The following is a 24,571-nucleotide window of genomic DNA, read 5'->3' as shown; positions in this document are numbered from 1 at the left end:
TCGTCATCTGAAAGATTTTGACTGGCTATCTCTATGTCTTTGTCCCCCTTAGCAAACGTGCAGGTTGTAAGATTTCACTTTTCCTGAAACAGTCTTTCGCGCTTCTGCATTTTCACATGAACATTTCACACTCCCTGCTTTCTGTGATGTGTGTGTTTAATAATAACTGAATCACGTCTGTAGGTGTTACCTTTCTCCCCCTTTTTGAATGGTGTGTGAACTGTCAGTTGCTTTTTACCCCTTCTGGGCTGCTAGTTCTGGGGAAAGGAATATATGCTGCAGACGCAGCTCTGCTCTGTTGCGTGCACACATAACAGGACTTGGAAAAGCACTAAGACTGACATGATGTCGGGAAGCGGCATAGGTTCAAACAAACAGTCATTTTTGTAGTACTACACTGCTCCTACCTCAACAGAGTGTTTTTTTTTTACAGATAACATTCCCTGTGTGATTCTGCATACATTTCTGGTTACAGTCACACACCGAGAAGCAAGCCGTATTATCGCAAAAATCTGGTTGCGATAATACGTAAGTACCTAAGAAAGAGACCAAAAATATGAGGCAAAAACAGTACAGTTTTGTACCTACCATAAATGTAGATGTCCGAACTGGATAGCATCTGCAGTCATAACAACTGGGTTGTCCTGTCGTCAGGCAGCCCTTCAGTCGAAAGTCGGTCCGGCTCGCTGATGTCGTGACTTCACCCGGCGTCATCTCTGCTGGTCATAAAGGCATCAGCATTTTCCTCAGTGTTTCTTGCCCCAGATGCCAGTTGCCCTCTTGGAAGGCTAAATTTTGGGTAAAATGCCAATGTTTCCAAAAAGGTAGAAGGCAAACACAAAAAATAAGCATGTATGTACATATATACAAACAAATACACCATAAGAGACTCCCCCCACCAGCTAGCTATTAGGAGGGTAAATACCCTAGGAGTACCACAGAGGGGAAGGAGGGATGACTGCAGATGCTATCCAGTTCAGACATCTACATTTATGGTAGGTACAAAACTGTACTATGTCCTTCATGGATGCATCTGCAGTCATAACAACTGGGTAGAATACCATAGCCAACTAGGGGAGGAGGAAGAATAGATTATGGTGTGGTTAGGATCCCTTGCAGTACAGCAGTGGCAAACCCTGCTCGGGATCTGGAATACAGAGGTAAATTATAATGCTTGGCAAATGTATGCACGGAGGTCCAGGTCAATAATGTCCTTGGTTGCCACGAAGGCTGTGGTAGTGGCTGTTGCTCTTGTAGAATGAGGCCGTATGTTCTGTGGAATTGGTTTTCCATGGAAGGAGTAACAGAATCGTATGCAATTTCCTATCCATTTGGAGATTGTCTGTTTGGACATTGCTTTTCCTTCCCTTCCTGTTGCATAGGCTACAAAAAGCTGGTCAGTTTTTCTGTTACTTTTGTTCTGTCCAGGTAGTAGCGTAGCTGTCTGTGTACATCCAAGGTATGCAGTATTCTTTCCCCTCTGTTTTGTGGGTTGGGGAAGAAGGTAGGTAGGTGGATTGCCTGGTTTAAAGACACTCTGGATACCACCTTAGGCATAAATGTAGGATTAGTCCTCATGGACACTCTATCTTGGTGGAAGATTAGGAAGGGTTGTACTGCCATTAGGGCCTGAAGTTCAGAAACCCTCCTTGCTGAGGTTATTGCCAGTAGGAAAGCAGTTTTCCATGATAGATGCTGTAGGTCTGCTGTTGCTGCTGGTTCAAAACTTTTCTAGCACAAAGTTCAAATCCCAAGCTGGCAGTGGTGGTTTCCTAGGAGGTTTTACATTCTTGATCCCTCTGAGGAACTGCCTGAGTAGAGGGAGAAGACAGGTGGATCAAAGGTGTATTCTGCTGAAATAGCTGATGCATGTATCTTGATGGAGGAATAGGACAGGCCTGTATGCAGAAGCGCTGCCAAGTACTCCAGAATACATCTTTTCCTCTTTCAGCACTCCAAATAACAAACCTTTTCCATTTCCTGCATAGTTCCTTCTAGTTGAAGGTCTGCGGGCTTCAAGGATAATGTCTTTAACCCTTTGGGAGAGATCTGGATTAGTTGCTGCTATGTGATGTGCCATGCAGTCAATTGCAACGTTTTAGGTTTGGATGCATGATGCTGTAGTTGTTCTGAGTTAACATCAAAGGCATCAGGGTATTGACCACATTTTGTCAGACATGCTCCTCAGCAATGGGTACCAGTGTTGTCTCGGCCAGTTTGGAGCTATCAGGATTATCCCTCCTTGATTTTTAGTAATACCTTGTGTATCAAGGGAAGATGTGGGCATGCATATGCTGTTAGACCTTTCCAGCTGAAGAATCCACTTTCCATGCAAGTGGATGGAATGTCCTTGTGCAGAATTTTTTGAGCTGGTGATTGAGAGATCTATCTGTGGCATTCCCCATTTTGTAGCATCCATTCGTGAGCATCCGAGGTGGTTCTGCTTAACATGTCTGCTAGAGTGTTCTCCTTTCCCGGTACAAACATTGCCTGTAACTGGATGTTGTAGCTGAGTGCCAGGTTCCAAAGGTCCAAAGTCATTCTGCATAGGGGGTATGAATGAGTGCCTCCCTGTTTGTTGATGTACCACATGACTGTGGTGTTGTCTGTCCTTATCATTAAGTGGCCTTCTTTGAGAAATGGTCTGAATTTTTGGATTGCCAGCTTTACTGCCAGCATTTCTTTTAGGTTGATGTGCAGATGGAGCTGGTCCTGTATTTGTCCAGCATGTGAGCCCCCATCTGTTGTGATGGTTTGGCTTGCTTGATAGTTGTGAAAGGGTAGGCCTGGGTTTGACTGCATAGGAACTCCTGTTTTAGGCATGGGAGTAGTGGAATTTCTGCTTCTAGGCTGTGCCTGTGTTGGGACCATAAATTCTTTAGGTACCACTGTAGTTTTCTCATATGCAGTCTGGCATGTGGAACCAAGATTATGCATGATGCCATGAAGCCCAAGGCCTGCAGAACTTTTCTTGCTGATAGCTTGTTCTGAGTTCTTTTGTTTTTCTGCAGTTAGTAATGCCATTTGTTTTCTGTGTCCAAATTTCAGCCCAAGAATGTCCTTGTTTGGGATGGAATCAGCCTTGACTTTTGTAAATTGACTGTGTATCCCAGTGCTTGTAGCAAGTAAATGACCCTTTGTAAATCTGTTGTCAGCTTGCTTTATCAGGCAGTCGTCCAGGTATGGATAAATTTGGAGAATTGATAGTGCTCTGATCCTGCAAGAAATCTGAGGTATCTTCGAAGAAGTTGCTGTAGGGTCAGCATTTTGAATTTTGGGACAATGATGCATGTGTTTAAGGTGGACAGGTTAGAATAGGTCTCCAACTTTTTTTCCACAGCTCTCATCTTTGTTAATTGCATTATCTGCTGTAGAGCTTCTGTTTTTGATTTGGAGGCAGATTTGGCATTCTTCTTTGACTGGTAAAGTGTGGAAGTGGAAGCGGTAACCTTGGTCTATGGTTTGCAAAATCCACTTGTCTTTTGTGATATAGTGCCAGTTCTTAAAATAAGGTTAATTTTAATGGTGCTGCTATTTGTTCCGAGTTAGAATCAAGTCACTGTGATTGTCCTGTTGTAGTGGTAGTAGCTGTGCCTGTGCCTCTGTTATTACCTTGCCACTGTCTCTGGATTGATTTCTGCCTTTTGGGATCTTGTGGAATCAGGAAATGACCAATTTTGGCAGGCCAGTTCCTGCTAAACCTTGGGGGCTGAACCTGCAAGAAATCTTTAACCGTTTGTACAGATTTTGCCTTTTCTTCCATTTTCTTCATTACCTGCTGAGCAGGTGTACCAAACAAACTGGTCTTATCCATAGGAGCATCTAATAACTTAACTTTAACATGATCGGTAAGACTTGTTCCTTCAGCCATGCATGTCTTCTTATCACTGTGCCAGTCATGGCTGATCTAAATGAAGCCTCCAGTGCATCATAGCCACATTTTAAGGAATGGTTACTAACCTGTTGTATGTTATTTACCATTTCTAATAGACATTTCTTATCTATAGAGTCATCAGATGATAGCTTTTTAGTTAACTGATCAAGCATAAACTCTTGGTATTGTATCATGTGAAACTGACAGTTTAAAGCTCTAGCTGAGAGAGTAGCAGAGTTGTAAACCTTTTTGCCCCATCTGTCTAAAGACCTGGCTTCCCTTTCAGAAGGAATAGGGTTTTGCTGTGGTCGAGGCTACTGCCTTAGGCCCCTGGGATATAGTTTCTGCAAGTGGGGCCTTGTATAGGTGATGATGAGTGTCAGGCACCCTGTAAAATCTATCTGGTTTGGCAGGTGCTGGAGGTAAGGAATCTGGTGCAGTGCAAACATCATTAAATGCATCGTCCACAACAGAGAGGACAGGAGGTATAGCTAAGGGCCTGTGTTGTGGTAGGTGCAGAAAAGTCCTAAGTCTTTTCTGGAATCTGAGAAATCCTGTTGCTGCCATTGGAATTGTTCTCTCATGGCATGTAAGGTTTCCCAAAGGAGAATTCTTCTGGTGGAGAAGCAGCTGGAATGGATTCTTCAGCATCTGAGTCTTCATAATTGGAGAAAGGAGCCTCTGGCTGGTCTGTAATATCTGAGTCATCCGCAGAATCATCAGAGGACACAGGCCTGAGAGGCCCTGTCTGGGTGAGATTGAGATCCCTAAATTAAGGATATTAAATCTTCTGCCAGAGTAAGCATTTGTGAACTAGAAGTGGGCCTGGTTGAGGGGTTTAACAGGCACTGATTTAGTAGATTTGGCTGCTTTAGCCCTGGCAAAGGCCTTAATAGACATGGCTGCAGGAGGCCTAGCAGCACCATGGTGTCTGATAAGTCACTAGTAACCACTGTAGTAGGTAAAATTGTTTGCTTAACCATGGTTCTGTTCAGCAAGACGCCCCGGCCCGCTTGCCGCGCGTCGGTTGAATGAAAACACAGGCGAACAGGCTGCTTGGAAATCTTTATGAGGTATTTGTTTCCCACAAGTTAAACAGTTATTGACTTTGTAATCTCTGGATCTGACCTGATGCCTTTATACCCGACATCAGCCGAAGCCAGACCCGGACTTTGGAATCCGGCCGACTGAAGGGCTGCCTGACGACAGGACAACCCAGTTGTTATGACTGCAGATGCATCCATGAAGGACATCTGGACATTCTGTGAAAATCTGGACAGTTGAGAGGTATGGTTAACTATTCACTATCTCGGCCACATCTCCCCAACTTATAATTTTGAGTTCTCTGCACTTGTGTCTCTGCCAAGAAATTTAGCTACTGTAGGTAGGACACAATGATCTTTTTCAATTTAGAAGTAGATGGAAGAAAATCTAGCTGCAGACACATGTTTTTCTTTTGTGCAATCTATTCGCCAGAAATGATTATTTTGTTTCCCTGTGTAATTTCAAATAAATAAATTAAAATGAAATATCATTATCGGTGATGTCAAAGTCAGAAGCATATACATATATATGCGAGCGAGCACACACACACACACACACACACACACAGTCTCACAGACACACACACACAGACACACACACAAACACACACAAACACACACACACACACACACACACACAAACACACACAGACACACACACACACAGACACACACACACACACACAAACACACACACGCACATTTTGAGCAAATTGATATGTATATTTCAGTAAATAAATACATCAGCAAGTTTTCTTCTTAATTTTTAGTCACCATCTAATTTTACTGGAAAACTCAAATTTCCTTTCACAGGACATACCTGCAGCCACATGATGTTAAGCAACTGGCTTATGTTGATGCATTGTCCAAATGGGAGCTGACAGAACCCATTTATTCAGCCTCACAAAATGTCTTATCTACTATGCAGTGGCCTATCATACGTTTTGAAATTCCTAGCCACATTATGTTTTACTCTCACCTTGTTTGTACTTTAGGATTATATCCCAGATTGCTCGTCGAGCATATGGGTCCACACCAGCAGTGGGCTCATCCAGAATCACAGCACGAGAGCCACCTACAAAGGCAATGGCAACTGACAACTTCCTCTTCATTCCACCTGAAAGGGTCTGCACCAATGAGTGCCTCTTGTTTGACAGTTCTAGGTCTTCAATCATCCTGATGGAGAGAAATTAGAAAGAAAAAACCATTAAACGATTCCACTTTTCAAAGCAGTGAGTGAATCATGTACAAATACAATGGCATCATAGGAAACTTTTTTACTGCATCACAATACACAGCATTCAGTGCATGACATGAAATATAATGAACAAGCAATTGCTCATATGCATTTATAAAGCATGCCTTTCTTTAATACCATATAACAAAATAAGCCAGCAAGTAAATAAATATATATAAATAAATAAATAAATATTGAAAAATACACAAAGGGTTAGACAAAAACAAATCCTGAATGTGTACACAGTGGCATTAATATTCCCTTGACTGACTTTTGTGGTACCTTGTATACTATCAAGTGACAAACTGCGAGTTTGCTATAAAAAATTAAACTGTTTTTTTCTGTCTCATGTTACATCACTTAAGAGTTTATAGAGATGTCAAAATATTGAAGGGATTTAAGCAGCAATCATAGCACATTAGAAATGTCTAAGGCATAGCTAGAACTAGAAATCCTGTTCTGTGTACCCCAAATAAGTTTATTATTTTAGTGAGCCACTCGATGGGTACATTAGGCAGTTCAAATATATGACAGGAGCAGTGTAGTCACTTGTCTTTTGTCCTTTGCCTCAGTACACTCCATGATAGACGGTACAATTACATAAGAACGTACCATAATAATAGATGATGAAGTGACCACTCTTGCAATAGTCCTGACTATTTGGACTTCTGCCACTAAAAGCCTAACATCCAATTTGATTTCCACAGCTCAAAACCCATCCTCTCTACAGGTGTGGGGGACATCCATCCCTTTGGACACTGGGACATCTCCAATATAAAACTGGTATCTGCTCTTGCCATATTAAAGCTTTCTTGCCTAAAGGAGCAAGACCATGTACAATGAAAGTTAATAAGCCAGGCCCTGACAAGATCATGAGCAGTACAGATTACAAGTCCTCTTCAACTACACAGAACAGAGGAAAGCATAAATATGGCTCCCAGATTCTGCTATGACCTCTGTAATTCCAATGCCATGCAAGGGGAAGTAAGCTAGGATAAGGATAGGGTATTTGACCCAAACAAGGATGCCCCAACATGAAAAAAAGGAATAGTTGCAGGGAAATAGTACAGCACAGGTGATCTACTCAAACATCTACTACTATGGTAAGTTCTTACAGAGATATACTAAATTCTTCATTAAGATTACTGTTTCAGTAGCCCTAATTACTAGGATGAATGTGAGATATGTGTTATAAAAGGGAGGTAGATGGAATGAAGTGGATGGGTTGCAGCAAACGCAGCAGTTTTCTTAGAAGAAATGTCCAGCTTATAATGTTTTGCAGCAGTGTGGACAGATGATCAAGTAGCTGCATTGAAAATAGCTTGAGTAGTTGACTCATGAGGAAGGGCACAGAAGCAGCCATGCCCTGGTGCTATGGGCTCCAACATTTTCTACTTTCTTACCCTAAGTGGAATAACAGAACATGATACAGTAAGACAACCATTAATAATTGCTTCAACATTGCCTTTCCTGCTTCCCTGAAGCAAAGGGGATCAACAACTGATTGGGACTTTTCTTTAGTGCTGTACAAATAATATTTGAGTTGCCTGTGTACATATCAGAGAATGAGCATCCTCTCCCTTCTCTTCTGTGATCTGGAAAAGAAAACAGGTAAGTTAGATGGCTTGATTGAAAGAAAATTCCATCATCACATTTAGCATGAAGGAGGGCTTTTTGGTCTTAGGCTGATCCTGTGCTGATGGAAAACTAAATAGTTCTTTTCACATCATAATTTGGACTCTTGACATTATTCTAGTTGAGGTGACAGTCACCAGCAGTTTTCTAAGTCATACAATAGATAATAATTGTGGATGCTGGCTCAGAGAGTGCCTGGGTCAGTTATTCAAGGACATAATTTAAGTCCAAATTAGGAACATTTCTTCTTAGTGGTCTCAATGGTGGTAATCAGTTTTAGAGATTGAATGACAGGCAGTAGGAATGCCAAGGCTGGATCCTGGGTCAGCCGTTTCAAATGTTGCACTCTTTCAGAAGCACAGAGCTGTTCTGCACTGAAATGTAAATATCAGAGCATCATGGACATTGTTGCAGTGTTAGGATCTTGATTCCTAGCATTGCACCAACAGGAAAACATTTTCCATTCACATAAGGATTTGCTAGTGGCTGGTTTTCTAGCCTCTAAGTATAACACCGCACTTTCACTATGAATTTCCACCTGAAGGGAAAAAGAGCTAGATCATCAATACTGTGAGCTGTAACTTTTACAGGTTGTGGGGTACAACAACACCCCTTCTCCTGAGATAAGATGTCCTCTAGCAATGGGAATGCATGTTTCCCTAGGACATCTCCATGAGGAGGAGAAACAGTGATTCCTGGGCCAAAAGGGGGCTATTAATAGCCTCTTTGTCTTCTCCTTCCTTACCTTTGAGACTACCCTGGATAGTAGGGGATTTGGAAAGATTGCACAAAGGAATAGATCTACAAATTTTAACAGAAAGCACATTTATTGCCCAAGACTCCCAGTTGAGTACCTTTTTAGCTGTCTATTGCTTGGGGACATAATGGGTCGATCTCTCACACACTTCACCTGTACCCCAGCTGAAGTAAGACAACCTTGTGTAACATCCATTCATGTGGGTCTGCCTTTGATCTGCTGGAGTTTATCCATCACTGTGTTATAAAGAGAGGAAATATACACTACCTTAAGGTCATCTGAGACTGCAGTGCTGCCTCGCATGACTGTGGGCACCCCCACTTGCTAATATAGCATGTGGCTTTCATATTGCTTGTCTTTACCTGAAAGACACCTTCTTTCAATATTAGTTTGAAGGCCTTGATTGCCTGTATTAAGGTCATAGATTAGGCTAATGGCCCAGGGGGCTTTTCTCATACCTCTCAACTGCCTAGATTTTGGCAGAATGTCCAGATTTTTGCCTCATATTTTTGGTCCATTCCTCATAAAATTTAAGGTTTTCTGGAAAATCCTTCAGGATTAAAGTCACTAAATAATGACAGAAATTTGAGTTTCAGAATTCATGCCCTCCAGAAAATGCATGCTAATGCAAAAGTTGTTATCCTATTACCTTTCTAAGTTTATAAGAGCAATATTTAACAATTGTCCCTGTTTTTGGACCTTTGACCCCCCCCCCATTATTTTCGCTTTGTCCAGATTTTTCGCACTAGCAATTTTGAGAGGTACGGCCTTTATAAGCATAGCCAAGTTTTTTCAAAAGAATAACGATGTCCTGTATCCCACATCATCATTTTCCTTCACATTTATATGCTTCATTTTTTTGGTTACACTCCACAGGCCTTGGATTTGAGTTGTTGTGGGCATGCTCCAAAGCTAGGTCTGAAGCATCTCTTGTTAGATTCTGATTGTGGAACTACTGGATGAAGGACACCCCAAGTTAAGTTTAACTTCAATAGGCAACCATTTCAGCTCCTCGGAAATGCACAGTAAGATGGGAATAATTTCTTCTAGGGACTAGGAGTGCTGTTTCAAGATGGATATAGGGTACCACTGGAGTCCCCACATTTGTACTTGGGTCAGGGGCACCATCAAGATGGTAGAGGCCATGTACCACAGAGCCCTTAGGTACTTTCTGGCCAACATCTTCACCTCCTGTGCAACTTTGCAGAATAATGTGCTAAATGGTCCATTTTCTCTTCCCTTTTTAAGGAATACCTTCTGCTTACTGGAATCCAGAAGTGAGCTTTGGAATGCAAGTCTCTGTCAGCAAAAAAGTTATTTGGGATACTGAAGGAGAACTCAAGACATTGGAAGTATTCCCTTGTGAAACCGAGTGTCCTGTCAACCTCCTCTATGGACAGCATACTGATAAGGAAGTCATCAAGGTATTCAGTAATTCTAGATGGCCTTTGTTCTGCAGTATGTGTGGAGCCAAGCATTTTGTAAAGACCCTGGAAATAGTAGTTGCCAATTCAAAGGGAATAGTGGAAAACTGATAGCAGGAGTCCCCTGCCTTAAGTCTAAGAAATCATCTCTGGCTACTGCAAAAGGGTGTGTGGAGGCTGACATCCTCTTGTGCAACATGAACTTCAAGGCTGTGGAAACAGCAGGGGAAGGGTGGAATAGCATGGCCTATAAGGTTAACATCCTGAGGTCTGACACTTTGAGAAAGGTACTTAGTTTTGACAGGTCCAGAATTGGTCTCCAATGCCCTTCTTTTATGGGCACTAGGAAAAAGTATCAAGTAAAGTCCATTTTGTTTTTCAAGAGTTTTGGCTGTATTACTGCTAGCAAAAGCAGATCTTGCAGAATGGAAGGAATTAGGTGTACTTGTTTCTTTAACACAGGAGGGACACCTACAAGCTTTGGTGTCATTAAAATGTAGCCTGTAACTTTGGGAAATGGTCTACAGGGCCCATTCTTCCCCAGTGATACCAGCAATCTTGCCATGAGGGGAGGCTGGGGTGTGGAGGTTGGGTGAAAGGAATGGGACAATGGGTAAGGGGAAGAACATCCAAGTAGTCTTGGTTACACCATGAAAACTAATAACCCTCTGTGTCCCAGGCTTTCCATTATGGCCACCATGCCACTTTCCTTTAGTATTGGTTGTCTTTCCCTTCACAGACTTGCTTTGACTAAGATAGTCAAGGCCTTGTTTATATGCATAGTTCCTATCATACCCAGTCATAAGAGAGTTCAATACCTGCTTTATGCTTTGTATAGTTTTACCCATTTTCTTCATCTTCTTACAGACTTTGCCCATATGGGTCTCAAAGAGCAGTTCTTGTCTATTGAAGCAATAGGAAGCTACATTTTGACACCCTCCATCAGGGGTTGTGGCTTCAGACAGACGTGCCTTCTGATGAAAAAAAATGTAGATGCTGTATCAAGAGCATCATAACCACACTTAATTGAATGTTTTGACTTCTAACTATATGGGAAAGGTCTTTTACTTCTGTCCTACACCTTCCTGAACTTGTTTCTCAGTTAAACTAGGAAAGCAGTTTGGCACCTTATTGCGTGTATCTGACAATAAAAACCCTGAAGGCCAGAGTGGTGGCTGTGCACAGCTTCTTCCCAAACTGGTCCAGCACTTAGATTTCCTTGTCATTTCAGAGAGTACTGAGAAAAGTAATCAATTTGGACCCTTTTCTTCCGAATCTAAAGACACTACAACTGGATCTGCCACACAATTCTTATAAAAGTATTTACGAGACGTTTGGATCCCATAAAAACTATCTGATTTTTATAGGTGGAGGCTGGATGTCTAATTCCTTAGTCTGAATGGAATGTATCCTACAGAATCCCCAAAACACTAGAAACAGCCAAAAGTTGAAGTGCATTCAGCACAGAAGCTCCGAGTATTGATTTTGTGCTTCTTATATTCTTCTGTTTGTTTGTGTCTTTCGACTTTTCCCAGTTAGGGGTCGCCACAGCGGAACTCTGGTCCACTAATGACTGGCAGTTGATTTTTACATACCGGCTTGCCTGGCCTGATGCACAACCTTCAATCGAACTGGACAGCGTCTTACTGTGAGGCGACAATGAGAGGAAATAGGCTAGAGGGAATAATTTTGGGAATAGTAAACCAAATCCCCCCCCCCCCCCCCCCACACACACACACACAATGTCAGAGGAATCTGAATTTACCTTTTCAGGCAAGGGCTCCTTCTTTCTTTGATCAGAGGGGGGCTTCAGACACCAAGGGATCTGAATTTGTCTACAAGCTTTGTGATGCTTGTTGGCTGTACAGACATACGACTGTCATATTCACTGAGGACATTGAGAAGAATACAGCGCTATGCCCACAGCTTCAATAACCAACTGAAACAGAGGAAAATAATGTCCATAGTCCCCAAGGCACCAAGAGACAGAAGGCAGTATAGCAGACGTTAGTGGCAGAATACCCAGTGGTCATGTCAGTGGTAGTGAAAATGCAGTACACAATGGGCAGTGCTTTATTAACAGTGTAATAGTGTGTGTGTGTGTGTGTGTGTCTGTGTGTGTGTCACTGTGTGGACTATTCTTTTTCAGAGTCTAAGGAGCGCTGCCTAAAACACATAATCGAGCATAATTGTGACTATAGCAGCATGCAGGCTTTCATCCATGCTGTAGCACACTTCTACATGTTGTACTTATATAAGCATGTATTGTACACCAAGCACAACACACATTACTTACTTCCTTTGCCCCCAACACACTTGGTTATTGAAGCAGGGGGGGCAGTATATTTTTATTTGGGCTTGCAGTGAATTTGTGGCAGATATATGTCTCTACAGTTGAATTTCACATCCGTCATTTGTCCCAACCAAATGTACTGCAGAGAAAGGCATGTATGTATGCCAGGCTGCCTGAACCCTTGTTAAGCAAGTCTTTCTATTTTCTCTATAACTCTTCATCATTCATAAGTAAATATATTTTGCAAGTTTCTAGACTTTTCAAATGTTTCTAAGTATTTATCATGTAATACAAGGTCTTAAAAACAACACTGGCATAGTCTGATTCCATAGCAGAATAAATAAGCCTGGGGTCAGCACATTTCTTCCTCAAATCACTACTGATAGTTCAACCACACGACTTACTGCAAGTCCGTATAGCTGAATTCCTCATATTGCAATTCCCAGCTGAAATTCCTGAAAACTGACAGCTCAAATACACATATGCTCAAAACACAAGTACTCATACCTGTCAGTTAGCAAGCTAATACATCTCACAGTAATATTTTGTATTATTTTTCTCACTTTCAGGTCATTACACCTCATACCACCCAACCTCTTAGAGCAAGAAATCTGAACAAACACTACAATAAGGTGACGGGACAAAGGCCCAAATATAGGGCAGATTTCAAACATTGCTCTTATAAACTTAGAAAGCTGCTAGAACAACAGTATTTGTGTTAGCATGCATTTTCTTAAAGTTATAAAGACTGAAACAAATGTTTGCCATTATTTAGCAACTTAAATCTTCAGTAATTTTCTAGAAAACCATAAAGTTTATGAAGAACAGATGAAAAATATGAGGCAAAAATCTGGACAGTTGAGAGATTTGCTGCACCTCAGAGACAAGTGATCAATTAAACATAATGAATAAAAGAGCATTACTTGTTTTCTGGAAGCTTGAAATTTTAGGTAAGTGAAATCCCAATTCCTCAGAGTCACATGCTCCAGGGATCTAAATCTTGTCATCAAATGAACAAAAGATGCTGGAGGGATAGGTTCTTGACCTAGAGACTCCCCATACTCTGGAATAGACTGCCCATACATGTCAAGCAGAGCGCATCCTTGGCCCTCTTTAAAAGAAACCTTGACAATTGGATGGGAGATAGGAAATTCACCCCGGGGATCACGTCAAGTCACCCTTCTAGACAGGGGTCCAGGGAAGTAAACATTGTGGGAAGAAATATCCAGGGAATTGTTATGGCTAGGCTTGTATAGGGCCTAGGGCCGATAGCCTAGTACCAACCTATGAACCTATGAGTGAAGAAACAAGAACACACCATAAATTCCTTAAGCAACTGTGACTGAATCTACAAAACAAGAAACTGTGACACTTTCAAGAATACTGTTAGAATTGTTGTTAGTTTCTTTAGAGTGTTACGACTAACAAAATCAAGAAACATAGTCTCAGACGTAATGTGATACAATGCAATCTTTATATAGACATACATAACACACAATTACCTATTAAAACATTATTAGTTCCATTCTTTAATTTATCAAATATCAGTTAGAAATTCCTCGTGTTCACTTTTAGAAATGCGGATGCCAGTTTCAAATATCTAAAACATTCTGCATTGTTGTTATTAATATTAATAAAAACATGAAGTACAGAATTTTCCCTGACTAATGTCAGATATGTTGAAGCAATGTTTCTCCTACAGAAATAACCCTCCTTTCTGTACTACGACTTTAATAAAAAGTACAGTTTTGTACCTACCATAAATGTAGATGTCCGATAGATATGCAACTGCAGTCATAACATATGGGTTGTCCTGCCTCAGGCAGCCCTCGGTCGGCCGGATTCCAAAGTCTGGGTCCGACGTCGGCTGATGTCGCATTTCTCTCCGATGTCAGAGCGGCTGGAGTATATAAGCATCAGCCGACGCCATCTTCTTCAGTGTTTCTTGCCCCAGATGCCAGGTGCCCTCCAAGGAAGGCTGTAATCAAATTGGAAGACAATAATAGGTTTCCAGACAATAAATAAGCAATAAACAGATACACCATAACAGATATCCCCAGCTAAGGATAACAGGGAGAGGAGTGGACCCAAGGCATACAGGGGAAGGAGGGAGGGAAAACCCGACTGCAGTTGCATATCTATCGGACATCTACATTTATGGTAGGTACAAAACTGTACTATGTCCTTCAAGAATGCAACTGCAGTCATAACATATGGGTTGAATACCATAGCTTAGCTGGGGGAGGTGGTATGCTCTAAGAAAAGGATGGTGTAGCTATCAATCCCTGCAGGACTACCGAAGCAAAGCCTGCTCTGGATCTGGAATATAAAGGGAGGTTGTAGTGTTTGGAAAATGTATGCACGGAGCTCCATGTAGCAGCTTCTAGAATGTTTTTTGTAGGCACCCCTCTTAAAATGCTGTAGAGGTGGCTGTAGCTCTGGTGGAGTGTGGTCTGACATTGGCTGGCACACACTTTCCATGGAAGGAATAACAGAATCTGATGCAATGTCCAATCCATTTTGAAATTGTCTGTTTGGAAATTGCTTTTCCTTGTACTCCAGGGGCATAAGCTACAAAAAGCTGATCAGACTTCCTACTGGTCTTGGTTCTGTCTAGGTAGTAGCGAAGTTGTCTGTATATGTCCAAGGTGTGTAACAGTCTTTCCCCTTTGTTCTCAGGATTGGGAAAGAAAGTAGGCTGGTGAATTGCTTGATTCCTCTAAGAAATTGCCTTAACAAAGGATGTGAAAACACAGGTGGATCAGTGTTGTATCTAGCTGAGATAGCTGAAGCATGTATTTTTATGGAAGAGTATGAGAGTCCGTTATGTAGCATATCTGCCAAGTATTCCAGAATGAGTGGAATGCTCAAAAGTGATGCATCATGACCCTTGTTGGTATTCCAAATGCTGAATCTCTTCCATTTGGCTGAGTAAGCCTTTCTGGTGGATGGTCTGCGGGCTTCTGTTAGTATCCGCTGAACTTCCTTGGAGAGAGGTAAATTGAGGTTATTTATGGGATTTCCCAAGCTGTTAGCTGTAGTGTCTGGATGTTTGGATGAACTGTCCTGAAGTTGTGTTGAGTCAAAAGTTGGGGCCATTGTGGAAGGGCCCACGTTTTGTTGTGACATATGCTCCGTAGTAGTGGGTACCAGTGTTGTCTTGGCCAGTCTGGAGCTATTCGGATCCCCTTCGGCTGCTCTGCTTTGATCTTTAATAACACTGTGGTCATCAGTGGCAGAGGTGGAAATGCATAAATTATTAGGGAGCTCCAGTTGAATGAGAGGGCATCTATTTTCCATGCTTGTGGATGATATGTCCTTGAGCAGAACTTTTGTAAGTGATGATTGAGGTGGGAGGCAAATAGGTCTACGTCCGGCCTGCCCCATGTCGAGGTGAGTCGTATAAAGATGTCTGGATGTAGCCTCCATTCGTGGGGGTCTAGGAAATTCCTGCTTAGACTGTCCGCCAGAACATTGTCTTTGCCTGGAACAAACTGGGATTGTAACTGTATGTTTAGACCCAGTGATTTTTCCCAAAGATTCATTGTCAGTCTGCAAAGGGGGTAAGAATGAGTGCCCCCCTGCTTGTTTATGTATCACATCACAGTGGTGTTGTCTGTCCGTATTAGTAGGTGGCCTTGTTGAAGTTGTTGTCCAAAGGCCTCGATGGCATGCATTACTGCTAGCATTTCTTTTTGGTTGATATGCAGATGTGTTTCCTTTGGAGACCATTGCCCTTGAATACATCTGTCCTCCAAGTGCGCCCCCCATCCAAGGTCTGAGGCGTCTGTGGTCATGGTCTGTGTTATCTGAGGTTTTTTGAACGACATACCTGTGTTTGATTGGCTTACTATGGCCCACCATAGAAATTCCTTTTGAAGACATGGAATGAGTGGAATAGTTGCTTCTAGGTTGTTGCTGTGTTGAGACCATAAGCTTTTTAAGTACCATTGAAGCTTTCTCATGTGTAGTCTTGCTAGTGGAACCAGGAGAATGCAGGATGCCATGTAACCCAGGGCCTGTAGGAAACTCCTTGCAGTCATCTGGGTGAGCTTTGCTAAACTTTTGAAGTAATGAGTTAACTTCTTCTGCTTGTCTTCTGTCAGGTAAGCCATTTGAGATGCTGTGTCTAGTTTGGCTCCTAAGAAGGCTATTTGCTGGGATGGCTGAAGTCTTGACTTTTGAAAGTTGACTGTGTATCCCAGAGCCTGTAGCAAGTGTATGACATAATTCAAGTTTTTTGTCAAGGTTAGTTTGTTGTCCGCTTGTATGAGGCAATCGTCCAGGTACGGGTAGAGTTGAATCCCCTGGAGCCTGCAATGAGCAATTACTGATGTCAGGCATTTCGTGAATACTCTGGGCGCAGTAGATAAGCCAAATGGCAATGCTGAGAATTGATAATGCTCTGGCCCTGCAAGAAATCTGAGGTATCTTCTGCAGCTGTGTCTGATAGGGACATGCAGGTATGCCTCCTTGAGGTCCAGAGTAATCAGCCAAGACCCCTTGCCCAGCATGGGATGGAGTTGCTGTAGAGTCAGCATTTTGAACTTTGGTACTATGAGAAAAGTGTTTAAAGCAGACAAGTCCAGTATTGGTCTCCATTGAGTTTCTTTTCTTGGAACAAGGAACAGTCTTGAATAAAACCCCTGACCTTGTTCTTGTTGTGGAACTTTTTCTATTGCTTTGATCTGAGCAAGCAGAGAAATTTGCTTGATAGCCTCTGCCCTCTGATTTTGTGGAAGGTTTGACATGCTTTGTTTTCTTGGTAAGGTATGAAAATGGAACCTGTAACCGTGGTCTATAACGTCCAAAATCCATTTATCTTTTGTCAGTTTGTGCCAATTTTTTGAAAACAAAGATAACTTTCCGCCCAAAGGAGCTTCTGTTTGCTCCTTGGTCAGCGGAACTAGAGGAAAGTCATTGAGATTGTCCCTGCGGGGCAGGAGAAACCCCTGTGTCACTTCTTTGGTTTGCTGGTTGCCATTGTCGTCCCCTATAGGATCCTCTGTATTGCCCTCTTCCTCAGGCACGCCTGTTTTTGCCCCTTTGAAATCTTTCAGGATTAGGAAAGGACCAGTTTTTAGAAGGCCAGTTCCTGCTGAATCTGGGCAGCTGAACCTGGAGGAAATCTTTGACTGTCTGAACTGACTTGGCTTTTTCCTCAATGGACTTTAACACATCTTTAGCATTAGCACCAAAAAGCTTGTTCTTTTCCAAGGGTGCATCAAGAAGTTTTGCCTTAACATGATCTGGTAAAGGTTGTTCTTTTAACCATGCATGTCTCTGAATGACCGCCCTGTCATAGCTGCCCTACATGAAGCCTCCAATGCATCATATCCACACTGTAGAAAGTGATTGCTAACCTGCTGAGAATTATGCACAGCCTCCTGCAAAGACTTCCTATCTAAAGGTTCAGGAGAGGCCAGTCTTTTCTGTAAATCATCTAACAGGAAATCCTGATATTGAAACATGTGAAAGAGACAATTGAGAGCTCTCATAGATAAAGTAGTGGAGGTATAAACCTTCTTCCCCCATCTCTCTAAGGACCTTGCTTCCCTGTCGGAAGGCAAAGAGTTTTTGGAGGTGGTAGCTGAAACCCCTTTAGGCCCCTGGGAAATTGTTTCTAAATCAACAGCATGGGCCCTAAAGAAATGAGAATGGGTTTCTGGGACCCTATAGTATCTGTCAGGCTTGACAGGAGCAGGAGGAAGAGTATCAGGGGTAACACTGGAATCAGAGTATAAATCATCCAAAACATCAAGCACAGGAGGTATAGCTAAGGGTCTGTGTTGGGGCTTTTTAAGGAAGGTTCGAAGGCGCTTTCTGGAATCTGAATATTCCTGGCCTTGCCACTTAAAATGCTCCCTCATGGAATGCAGAACTTCCCCAAAAGAAATATCCTCAGGAGGAAAGGCCGAGGGAATGGAGTCCTCTGCGTCTGAATCCTCATAGGTCTGGAAGGGCTCTTCATGGCTTTCGGAGTGAATAGAGTCCTCAGCATCTTCATCTGAAGGAAGAGGGTCAGAGGGTTCAACCCTGGGCCTCTTATCAGGAGGAGGCTGGGATCCTCTCTCAGGATGGGCCTGGGAACCTCTGATCAGGGAAATTAAATCTGCGGCCATAGACATGATTTGAGTTTCAGGAGTAGGCTGAGGTAAGGTTTTAGCAGTAAGATGCTTGGACTTGCTGGCTGCCTTAGCACGTGTGTAGGCCTTGATAGACATGGACATGGGAGACCTAGCCGCTCCACGTGCAGGAGTGACCTTATCAACAGCAATGGTCTCGGGCATTTCCTCGGTTTCAGTATCCGGAGGAAAATCAATAACTGGCGTCGGAGTGGCCTCCGGTATCGGAGGTATCGGTAATGCGGTGTCTTCGGTTCTGAGCGGTGGAATAACCACCTCAGAGGGAACTGGGGCACTCGCGGTTAGTTTTGGCGTGGTGTCGGTGGAAGACGCGGGCCGAGGATGTCGGTCCCGGTCTTTTAGTTTCTTAGGAGTCTGCGTTGTCGGTTGTTCCGACGGCATTGTATAATCAAATTTTTTGCCGAAAAAGTCTTCAGCGAACTCCGCCCGGCGCCTGAGAGTGCGCTTACTGAAGCGAGCACAGGCGGCACAGGCCGAGACGTCGTGGTCTGGGCCAAGGCAAGGGAGGCAGTAAGAGTGGAAATCCTTATGAGGTATTTGTTTACCACAAGACAAACAATTATTTACTTTTTCAGTAATTTCTGACATCGGCTGAGGCAAGAAAAGGTCCCCAATGGGGTACTTAGCTTTTTTGATGACTTCGGTTTCGAAGAATACAGGAGCTGACCGACCGGCACTTGTGAACTGCTTCTGCTTCGGGCACCGCGCGGCAAGAAAGACTGAAGAAGATGGTGTCGGCTGATGCTTATATACTCCAGCCGCTCTGACGTCGGAGAGAAATGCGACATCAGCCGACGTCGGACCTAGACTTTGGAATCCGGCTGACCGAGGGCTGCCTGAGGCAGGACAACCCATATGTTATGACTGCAGTTGCATTCTTGAAGGACATCAGGGAAGAGTCCTGTCCTCATTATCATATTATATTTTAGTAATGGTACACACAATAATGTTCTCTGAGAAAACCAGTGCCTCTAAATTGGCCTGTAATTTACTCAAATTCAGCATTAAGGGATACCCACTCTCACACCTGGTTCAATTCGGTTTCAGAATGCACTTTACATGTGAAACAATGCTATAGATTGTTTTTTTTATTTCTTATTAAGGGAGAGCAACTTTTAAGGTGAGGTAGAGTCTATTAGGAGAAGAAAATAAATTGTCACATGCCAGTAAAGAATACATTGCATTTGTTGACGAAGACACAGTTTCTGTAGTCATTTATTAAAAACATATTTTTTTTCTTCCAAAATTACAATGCCATGTGCAGTGGAGAGCAAATTTACTGTAAGTTTCAAAACAGGTGTTTGTTAGGGTGACATCAATTTGCGTTTGAAAAAGAAAGCAGAGCTTAGCATAATTTCCTTTCCATATGAAACAGCAAGTTTGTGCTTTTCAGTGCAGAGTTGCATTTTTATCTAGTTTGCTCCAAGAAAGTTGACAGTTACCCTCTATTTTAATTGTTTTCTTTTTTTGTTATTTAAGTAAGGAACCTGATAGTATTTCTAACCAAGGAACACATTTTTTTCAGCTGATTAGTGTTACAAAACAATGGCCCTTCAGCCTTCTTGTTAACACTGCCATCACATCATCCCGCCACAACCATCTCTAGTTTCCCACACCAAACAAGAAGACAATGACCACCATGTCTACAACAATAACAGTATGCTTGTTATATTTACCACAAAAGCCCTTTGAGGGACAGGAAATTCAAGACTGTAGTTTGACAGAAAATGCAGCACCACACAACAAAGGAAAACCAGAAAACCAGAATCAGATTCATTAGTGCTGGATATGTCAATGTTTAAGGAAAGAAAACATCTGCTTTGTACAATATCGTTTCTTTGATATGTGACAATCTTGTCACAGGAATAAAAAGTACTTTAGGAGATTGGGGGGAGGGTTGTCTTCTTTTTCTCTGATATCTGGTAATGTTATCATGGAAATAATACATATTCCAAGAGTGCAGGGGCTATTTCTCCACATGGAGGTGCACTACAGAGGAAGTTCCTTATTCCTTTCTCTTTTGGTGTGAATAGTCACTGAAAATTGGCTTCAGTTTCTTGTTTTCATCGTGTTGCACACTGTGTTTACTGTCAAACCTGGCACATAACTGCTCTTCATTAGAGCAGTTATAAGGGGTGGTCTAAATTTCAACTTAAGCAGTCTTATACTTTAACAAAAGTTCTATGTTACTGACTGCATAAAATAAATTCTTACTTATCCATCTCCTTGCGGATTTCTTCTTCTGCCATGCCTTTCAACTGAGAGTAAAACCAGAGATGTTCCTCAACGGAAAGATTGTCAAACAGCACATTGTGTTGTGGACACATCCCCAAATTTTTTCGGATCTCATCCATCTCCGTACGTATGTCGTGACCATAGATGGTTGCTGAGCCTGACGTAGGTGGGAAGAGCCCTGTCAGTATGGACCTATGACATGAGAAATAATAAAATTGGTTCAGAGTAAAGAGGTGCACAGCTGATTACCAGGCATTAAACAGAATTCACTATATAAAAATTTTTATGTGTGTATGACCCAGATCTTTAGGCTGTACGCAGTGACTACTAACATGAATGAAGCTACTAAGAAAGAACTGAACAGCAGAAGGTGGGAGAGTATACAGCTCATATGTCCAGGAGTATCGAAGCATGCAAATACTGAGAAGAGGGGGAAAGAAGGAAGTCATATCATATGGCTGCCAGGGAGGAGATTTTTATAATACTACATGGATAAGAAGGGGAAGGAACAAAGAAACAGAACATCAGAGGAAGTTTTCTTTATTTTTGTTAACCCTGAAACCTTGTGTCTATACTTCACTGTAGGTTTTGTGTTAAGTCTAGCAGGGTCAAACATTAGCCATCTTCTTGGAAACCCACTTTGGCAGTCTTGAGAGAAATATCATAATGAAAAGAATTCTGCCTCAAAAGCAAATATTAGGAAACTGAAGGAAGTCATATAGTACTGTTCTAGTTAATGGAACCCCTTTCAATCTGCCAGCAGATTTGTTCTGATAACATTTACATTCATAAAATATCTAGTGTGCATGGTTCAGCTTGGAGTGGAAGCAAATCTATTTCAGCTGCAGCTGTGGATTTTGTATAACCATTCTCTCTACTAAGTCCTTTAGCATCCTAAAGACAAGACATAAGTCCTTCTGATGTCATTAATACAATTCTAATTCACAATGTAGGAAATTCAGATGTCTACAGGATTTTACGGTGACTGACAGGTAACCAAGTACTCACCTTATCAGATCATCTTCATGACAACCAATTAGTGCATGTAAACATTTGGATATATCCACCCTCTGGCCCATAGCATAGCTATTTAAAAATCCCAAGATCACATCTTCACAGGGCTTTCTCTGCTTGGGCCTATATATGATGGCCTTACACTGGAGACAAGAGGCATACATAGGCTAACAGTCTCCAGTTGTTGACCTCAAATCAAAATGAGCTGCTCTGGAAAGAAAACAAAGTGGACTACAGGATTATAAAATTGTACACTTACTGGATAACGTACTGGATAACTCAAAGGAAATTTTCATTACAAATTCAGGAAGACAGCAGGAATCAGTCAGAAAAAGGCATGCAGATTGTTGGAAAATGGCCCACTAAAGAGGGCCCTCCTTGATGCTTAATCATTATGAATACAGACAAAAAGATTTAGTGGCTACAAGGTTTCTAAATTTCATTACAAAAAACCCAGATTCACTGATGCAAAATAAATTGTTGATTGTACTCTATTTCTAAATTACTGGGGAAGTACTGAATGTATTAAAAGTCATCCTAGAAAAAAACAAAAGAGGTTCAGCAATCTTCCCAAAGTGAAATTTCTTCAATTAGACCTTATCAACATCAACATCAGCAGTTGTAAAAACATCTAGGTTGGGATGTAAATCAGAAACCCAAATGTGAAACAGAAGCCCAAAATGATTCTGGCAATATTTTAATTCTAAACATAAAGTCTGATTATTTAACCAGTAGTGTGTCAATCCTGGAACCAAAGCAGGTGCTCGTTTTTTTAAACATCTTTATTAAATACCATTTTAGACAGTGACTTAGGTACCAGTACATTAACAGGACAGAGTACACTATAGTAACAGTTTTCATGCAGTACACATATGTTTTGTTTTTAACAATTATCAATCTCTCTAACATTACATAAATTGTTCAGTTCTGACCTCCTTCTAAACACTATTCTGCATGTATTGTTACCACAAATTCCATATTTCTATATAATGTGCTCCTTTCTTTTTCTAAATATCCATCCTCCAGTTCTTTTACCTCCTTTACAATGCTAAGTACTTAATTTTTACTTGGTTTAGATTTTTACCTAAATAGCTAGATTAATTAGGAGGGTATATAAAAGCAAGTGGTTTTAGTTGTTACTTTATTCTGATGAAGCCCCAGTAATGAAGGGATGACAACACTTAATGGATGAACGCACTATTAATAAAACAGGGTTTCTAATTGTTCCTGCAAAGTCTTTCGTTTCCTGCTTTCCTTCGTTGCTCTCACACCATACTCTGTCACTTCAGTATTTTTGTTTGAATTTTCTATTTGACCTTAAGAACAGCAGGTTAAAACTAAACATAAGCAGCAACTAGAATATTGTATTTTAAAGCGCTTGTCTACATTGCTGAGTGACTTTAGTTGGACAAAACAACACACAAATCTGAATTTAGGAACTGTGTAACTAACTCCTTTGTTCGAAGTCTCAGTTCACACAATTATTGGGCTTTTGCTAATTTCCTTTCATAGGTTCCTGTGTTTAACTGCTTAGAAGCACACTGGCCTTCAACAAGCTTGACTTTCATTAACTTTAAATGTTGCTACTTTGCAATATTCACATGCTTGTCAATATTGATTATGAAGATTAACAATGATGACCTTAACCTTAATTTGAGTGGTAATAAATTCAATAATTATAGACATCACTGAGTAAAGTACATGTCCTACCTTTTCTGTTATTTCCCTTAATTTTTGTTAGAGGGAATTTTTAGGCAAAATAGTTAGGGTGGGTTTCTTTACAAATTGTTTCAGACGTTACACTGCTATGTAAATTAAGACAGGAAACCATAATCACATTCTGTTGATTGCTGGGCTACAACATGAATAAAGGCATTGTTCAGAGGCACATGAAAACAGACATTGTATGACACATGACACTACATGGCTACACAAGTAGAGATACGAAAGCTTAACTTGTCCTACTTATTAAGGTAGAGTGTGCAGTGTTAATCATGTAACTATATAGCTCCACTTAGAAAATATGCACATGAAGATGAGAATGTTTCCAAAACAGTGAGAGATGGTGGGCTGGTATTAGATGGGGAATCAAAGCTTATTTGATGTTGCATCCCAAACAGCAACTGTCATGAGATGGGGAATGAAACATTTGGACATGAAATAAAAGTGTATAAGTCAAAAATGGAAAAAAGATGCACTTACTGGCTACATTAGGAGAGGAAGATATGAAGTAAGAAAATAATTGTAAAATATTTTATCACTTCGACCTAGCCTGACAAATAACTTGCTCATCCTTGTACTTCTTTGTGTATAACAATAGCCATAGTTTGTTGTCTGGATTTGCTTTTTTCTGATTCTCAAGATGCTACTGTATCCTACAAACAAATAAATCTGCTTGCTACAAAACTACTTTATCTCTGTAAGACTCTTTCATTTCAACATTGGCAAGCCAACCAGGCTCAGGGGGTGAACTAGGAATACAGTCCTATTTGAGAACCAGATTACAATGATTCCTAATTTTCTGATTTCACTGTTTCATCACAGTGATTTGCAATGAATGCTGCATTCAAAACATTTAACTTTCTCCCAGACTGGATGATACCGTATGTGGTGGCAATAACAATAAGGCTGTTACTTCTCAACCAAATGTCTATTTTGTTCAACCCAACCTGTGGTATTGCTGCATCCTTTGTGAAAGTGATAACAGTTGTTAATCTGTGGACACCTTCTTATTTTTCTAGTCATGTTTTCTACCTTAGTTATATTAGGAAAAAAATATTAAATAAATGTAGCCCCAACACAAAGCTCTGTAGACATAGATAGGTAATCAGCAAACTTGACTACATGACAGAAGTGACACTTGTGTGACCGAGGTTTTTAAGTGTAATTTCAAAAAGTGTTCATTCAAAACTA

General features: G+C 41.3%; 1 protein-coding gene across 1 annotated transcript in view; it reads right to left on the bottom strand.

The window, feature by feature from the left end:
• ABCA2 (ATP binding cassette subfamily A member 2) overlaps positions 1–24,571 on the bottom strand; it is a gene marked incomplete in the record, with an annotated part of 2,505,641 nt that overhangs the window by 717,062 nt on the left and 1,764,008 nt on the right. Inside the window, 2 exon segments of the mRNA XM_044058216.1 lie at positions 5,897–6,093; positions 20,624–20,836. Coding sequence (XP_043914151.1) covers positions 5,897–6,093; positions 20,624–20,836 — 410 coding nt within the window.

The sequence above is a fragment of the Protopterus annectens genome, chromosome 16.part0 (assembly GCF_019279795.1).
Source record: "Protopterus annectens isolate FY-2018-M chromosome 16.part0, PAN1.0, whole genome shotgun sequence".
NCBI lineage: Eukaryota > Metazoa > Chordata > Ceratodontiformes > Protopteridae > Protopterus > Protopterus annectens.
This window is presented reverse-complemented; position numbering and strand designations above follow the sequence as displayed.